Source organism: Camelus ferus, chromosome 11 (genome assembly GCF_009834535.1).
Source record: "Camelus ferus isolate YT-003-E chromosome 11, BCGSAC_Cfer_1.0, whole genome shotgun sequence".
In the NCBI taxonomy this organism is placed as follows: domain Eukaryota; kingdom Metazoa; phylum Chordata; class Mammalia; order Artiodactyla; family Camelidae; genus Camelus; species Camelus ferus.
Window position 1 is genome coordinate 32,048,607 of NC_045706.1, and position 6,046 is coordinate 32,054,652.

The 6,046-nt window shown below is 46.4% G+C and overlaps 1 protein-coding gene across 1 annotated transcript; it reads left to right on the forward strand.

Annotated features, from left to right (window-relative positions):
* The first annotated feature begins 606 nt into the window (after positions 1-606).
* Positions 607-5,229, forward strand: PPP1R3C (protein phosphatase 1 regulatory subunit 3C). The gene is made up of 2 exons (XM_006183672.3): positions 607-761; positions 2,781-5,229. Exons 1-2 carry the CDS (start codon positions 748-750, stop codon positions 3,706-3,708), a joined length of 942 nt encoding a protein of 313 aa, XP_006183734.1. The 5' UTR covers positions 607-747; the 3' UTR covers positions 3,709-5,229.
* Positions 5,230-6,046: the final 817 nt, after the last annotated feature.

Consider the following 6,046-nt stretch of genomic DNA (forward strand, 5'->3'; position numbering starts at 1 on the left):
GGGAGAAAAACTGAAGAAGAGACTGGAATACAAAGTGCCTTTTGGTTAAATGCCGCCTCACTGTTTTAAGGGGCTAGCAGGCTTGATTAGCAACATTTGGTAGAGAAGCAGCCTGCTTTGCAGTGCATTTGCGGCTTCACCCCAACCCCAAATAAGCAGCCAACTTCTGATTGTTCAGGCCAAGGAGAGGGAGGAGATGAGCCCGATGCACCAAGCAATGAACAAAATAATCATTTCAAATATACATATACAATTGGAACGAGCCACAACGTTCTGTGCTCCGATTTAACTGTGCGCAGAAGCCTCCAGGCACGAAAGGCATCTCCTTCCCTGCTTTCCTTCTGTGCTGGCGCCCGGCCTGGGGGAGGTTTGCCGCTTTCTCTCCTCGCCTGCACCCGCTACGTGCGCTGCGGTGCTGCCTTCACGGCCCCTCGCCCGGGGTTCGCGTTACGTGGCTCAGGCCAGCTGCCCCCGGGGGACCCCGAGCGACCCCGCGCTCCAGGAGTCCGGCACCACGGCAGTCACGTCCCCCCGCGAGGGCTCGCGCCCCAGCTGAGCGCTGGTTGGTCGCGCCGTCGGGCCCGCCGCCCAGCGATTGGTCCTAGCCGGCGGCTCACGTGGTCCGGAGCAGATAAACCGCCTCTCGGGCGCCGCACCCGCAATCGGCCTGGGCTACCGCCGAGCGGGGACCGCAGGGACCCGGGTGCGGACGTGCGCAGGCAGCGGAGTGCCGCCGCCCTCTGCCTCATGAGCTGCACCAGGTAGGTTCACTGCGGGCTCTCCGCCCTGTAGCGGAGGGAGCGCGCAGCTGCCGTGAGGCTGGGCTGCGTTTTCCTTCTGTCATCACTGCAAACGAGGACCACAGGGGAGGGCAAGTTGACTGCTGACTTGAATCTGGCACCCGGGAGGCCTCGGAGGTGTGATTTGCTCAGCGCTTCTTAGGCAGAGCTGATTTTGGTAAACAGCATCTTTTAAATCAGAAACTGTCTTAACGTGAGTCAGCTTTAGCTCTGATTCTCTCCCGGATTCCGACCGTGTCTTTTGGTCCTGCACAAGTGTCCCAAGGCAGCTTACCTCGTGGGAGCAGCACTCTCAGATTGCTGGTTAGGTAGTTAAATTTTAGGGAGAGACTATAGGAAGATGTTCGCATCCATTGGTCCTCTCTCGCTCGTCGTATGATGGTTTGTCATAGCAAAGTCATTCTCAAAATTTGAGCAAATCATTGTTTTAAACTCTCTGCCAGGACTTAAAATTCCAGGGAAATTGCCATAGCCTAAAACTGTCTTTCTATAAGTGCAAAATGTGAAAAAAACAAACAAAACCCCCAAACAAACCAAAAAACCTCACACAAAACTACTTAAATAGCTTCTCTCAATATAGCAGACTTCTCTAAAAATCCTGCCTGTTAACTATTATTAGACCCACAAACATAGCTTTCTCTTTCATTTGTTTGTTCTAAGTTTGTTAAGTCTCCCAGAAAAAAAAAAAACCCAGGGCTAATAAAGTAAATTTTCTGAGTGTTCTTTTAATATCTGTCTTATGATAGTGACCATTTGCTTATGTGTTTAGAGCTGCTGAGGAGAGTTACTAAAGCCAGATTGAGAAATGCCACATACAGTATACGCACACCTCTTATCTGAAGGCTAGGATAGGAGGAAAGTGCCCATAAGCTTGGCAATAGATACTCAGGGCCAACGGCCAGAAAAAATATTCTTCTTGATGGACACCTCTTGATTTAATATTGCTGAGCATAGTTATGTTTAAAATTTTAAATAGCTTTATTATCTTTCTGGTTATAAATATCCGTTGCCAAAACATTAGAAGATACCAAAAATGTACAAAGGCAAAAATAGATCGCTTGTCACCCCGAGATAACTGTTAACTTTTTGTTGTGTTCCCTATTAAGTCTCCCAATATTTGAATGTGTGTGTGTGTGTGTATAGCATGTATTAAAACAGCCCAATTTTCAGGTCATCAGCTTTTTCCACTTAAAAGTGGACTTGACATGAACATCTTTCTGTGTGAAATACAGATTGTGTAAAGTTTTTCTTTAAGTGCACGAACTGCCGACTTGCACTTCAGCCGGTATTTTGTGTAAAATGAGGATGAGCACGAAAATGAAATTGCAAAGATAACCCTCTGACTTCAGTCTTTCTCGCCTTTCACTCTCAAAAACGTTCCATGAGAATTTTTATTGCTATTTTTTTCTTTTCAAGTGGATGACTGTTCCAGAGAAGTGTAATCAATTCAAACCAAAATTAGTAAGGCAACCAAGAGAGCAGGTCTGGAACTGTGCTCAGCAGATCACCTGGGAAGCTTTAAGGACATACATACCTCCTTGTCCCCATCCTCAGAGGGGGCTCTAAGTCCCAGACTTTTCGTTAATTCTACATTAAAGAAAAAGGAAGAAAACCAACTCTTTAGGCCATTGTGACCAGACAAGTTTGAGAACCACTGGTCCAGAACAGAGCAAATGCTTTTAGAGCTGTGACAGAGATTATCCCATCCAAACGTTTTATTTCTCAGGTGGAGAAACTGAGACCCCCAACTGTTTTAAGCAGTTAACCCATGGTCTATAGCCAGTCAAGGGTAGAGCCAAACATAAAACACAGATCTCATCACCTAATTCTGTATTTATTCTTTTACTCCATGTGACAGCACTGCCTTGATATCTACTGTGCTGGCTATAATTTAGCCAATACAAAAATGGTACATTTTTGGGGACCAGAGGAAGTGCATCCCAGGTCCAGATGATAACCTCTCTTCCCTTTGTATTTCAGAATGATCCAGGTTTTAGATCCACGGCCTTTGACAAGTTCCGTCATGCCCGTGGATGTGGCCATGAGGCTGTGCTTGGCTCATTCGCCACCTCTGAAGAGTTTCCTGGGCCCTTATGATGACTTCCAACGAAGAAATTTCATGAACAAATTAAAGCCTCTGAAGCCGTGTCTCAACATCAAACAGGAGGCCAAATCACAGACCGACTGGAAGCCTTCACGCAACCAGGGCAAGAAGCGGGTGGTGTTCGCGGACTCCAAGGGCCTGTCCCTCACCGCCATCCACGTCTTCTCCGACCTACCAGAAGAGCCAGGCTGGGATCTCCAGTTTGACCTCCTGGACCTGAACGATATCTCCTCGGGCTTAAAGCTCCACGAGGAGAAAAATTTGATTTTAGATTTCCCTCAGCCTTCAGCTGATTACCTAAGTTTTCGGAACCGCTTCCAGAAGAACTTTGTCTGCCTGGAGAACTGCTCTTTGCAGGAGCGAACGGTGACTGGGACTGTGAAAGTGAAAAACATGAGCTTTGAGAAGAAGGTTCAGATCCGGATCACGTTCGACTCCTGGCAGAGCTACACGGACGTGGACGGCGTCTACATGAACAACGTGTACGGTGGCTCAGAGAGTGACACCTTCTCGTTTGCCATCGACTTGCCCTCTGCCATCCCAACCAAGGAGAAAATCGAGTTCTGCATCGCATACCACGCCAATGGGCAGGTCTTCTGGGACAACAACGAGGGTCAGAATTACAGGATTGTCCATGCACAGTGGAAACCCGACGGGGTGCAGACCCAGGATTGTGCATTCCACCAGGAGCCCCCCAAGACCGAGTTGGAATCCACTGTCTTTGGCAGCCCGAGGCTGGCCAGCGGGCTCTTCCCGGAATGGCAGAGCTGGGGGAGGATGGAGAACTTGGCCTCTTATCGATGAATTAAGCAACCTGGCGACGGGTCTTGACCTTCTTCCCCATGTAATTCTAGGTCTGTGTTGCTCAATAGTAGGAAGTCTTTGCTACGTTCCTTCGGTAGGTTTAGGTTTGAGCTTTTGAGACCTGGCTAGGAAGAAGATTGCCACTTGAGAATTTAGTGTGGGCGTCTATATGGATGCTGCCCAATTTTGCCATGGAGGATCAAACAACAGCCTGGAAACCCAATTTTTATGAGAGTAATACTTTGTCAGTGCCCTTGTCTCCTTCCCTCTCAATTCACTGGCTTTCACGTTGGGCAAGGAAAGGTTGAGGAGGGACAGTGGATGGTGATGGAAAGCTGTGTTAATGGTCCGAGGAATGTCTGAAACGGCTTCACAGAGGGCTCTGCAGCTCCAGCCAGAGCACGAGTGACAGGTCTGATACTTAACTGTTGATGAGAAAATGTAAGGTTACTTTGTCTTTTTAAGTTGGTTTTGCATTTTTCTCCAGGGGAAATAATTTGTAGATGGGAGAAAAAAGATCCATCCTTTGTGTTCTCATGGAGAACAACCCAAAAAAACCTTAGGGGTGTTGAGTGGTATGAGGGAATGGTGAATTATAACTCTGGAGAATCAAGGTTTTACGGGAAGCCTTTCTGTTCAAACGTGACTTATCAAAAATCCGGATTTGGGGAAAGCTTAAGCAAATCTGGCTTTGCGGTGGTAATGGGATAAGTGACCTTGTTTGTGATCAGGGAGTCATGCTTGGATTCTCAGTATAGATGCTGCCTGACCAAAAAAACCACCCCATCGTCAATGGCCAACAACTTGTAGGGACTCTGGGTCATGTCAAAGGTCACTCTTTGCAAGTGCCTCAATTAAATCAGAATATTGTAGTTGCTTAACCCAAGAATCTGAAGGATCATCTAATAACTCATGAATGTTTGGCCTCAGAAGAAGGTCCACTTTGTATACTGGCATTCCTCCTGCTATACCATTGTACCTTTAAGAGTGTTGTCGGTGTACACAACTCACATCCTTCATATTGAAGGTGACTCATTTTTCTGCCACACTTTTTCGATGTGATGTTGGAAGTGAGGACTGACACTGATTCTCAATTCAAGAATCTGGTACCTTGCACATAAAAGCAGCCATTTTTTTTTCTCTTGCCTGTATTCTTGTTATTTTAAGTCTTTCTATCAATTTTTTTGAAATCCACTTTTTTTTTTTTAAATGAATGTGAATTGTTTTGGGTATATTGTAATATACTTGTTTGGGAGAGTGCATAAATCCATTCTGTGAGATCTTAAGAGCTCAGTGTTTGCTTCTATCATTGTGCACGTCCATTGAGAGGTGTTCAGAGAATGCAGTTAACTTTAACATGTGTGACCTGCCGTGCTGGAAAAGTACTATTGGAATAACTCTGCTTAGGACAGTATTTGAGGTCTGGCTAGCACCCACAATTTTTCTACTCTAAATATTTCACTCTCCTATAAGCTATCCTCTGTGAACTTCTCACTATAAGAATAAAAGTGTTTGATACAAGATCTGAGTATGTTTTCTTTCTTAAAGCCACAGTAAAGTCAGAAACCAACTGTGATTCTCCGGTGTCTTTAAGGACAACTGAGCAAGGTTAATTTGGACCAGGAATTGGATCCACTTGAAAGTATTCACATGGTTCCAGTCTCATTAGTGAGACTTTCTACCTGCTTACCACTGGGGCTGGGGTCCAGCGGCAGTGACTTGAGCTGCTGGGACTGTCCTCTTGATTGTCCCCATCTGTGCCAACGGCTCATCACACACACTCTCCGCCTGAACAGGTTTATCTTGGGGCCACTTCTCAGCTTTGAAATGGGGGAGGGGATGGTGTGGGAGAGGCTGGAGTGGCTTCTACCTCCTGAGCTCCAGCACCTTCCTGAAGGGGCAAAGCTTGGAGCTGCGTGGAGGGGATAGAGAGTGGGCTCTGGGTGTCCATCCCTGACAGAGGGGAAGGCTCAGCTCCTTGGGGTGGGAGGCAGCAGGTCTGGGAACCAAAGTCTTATTTCAGTTCTTGCCAAAATTGCCAGAAAGGGCTGTTTCACAGTGCTAACTCAAGGGGAAGTAAATGATCAACCTATTAGGCCCAGTTATGAAGAAGAGATTTTATCATGTAATATCCTCTTCATCAGAAGTTGTAAACTACAGGCCTACAGGCTGTATCTGGCTGCAGATTTTTTTTTGACACAGTTTTTGTTGCTTCTCTTTTTTTTAAAGAGAAATTATTGCCAAGATTAGACCATCAGCAGCCTACATTTAAAAAGATCTAGCTCTCCTTTTTTTTCTCCCCAAATCACAAGGGCTTTCCTCATAGTCACACCTACCC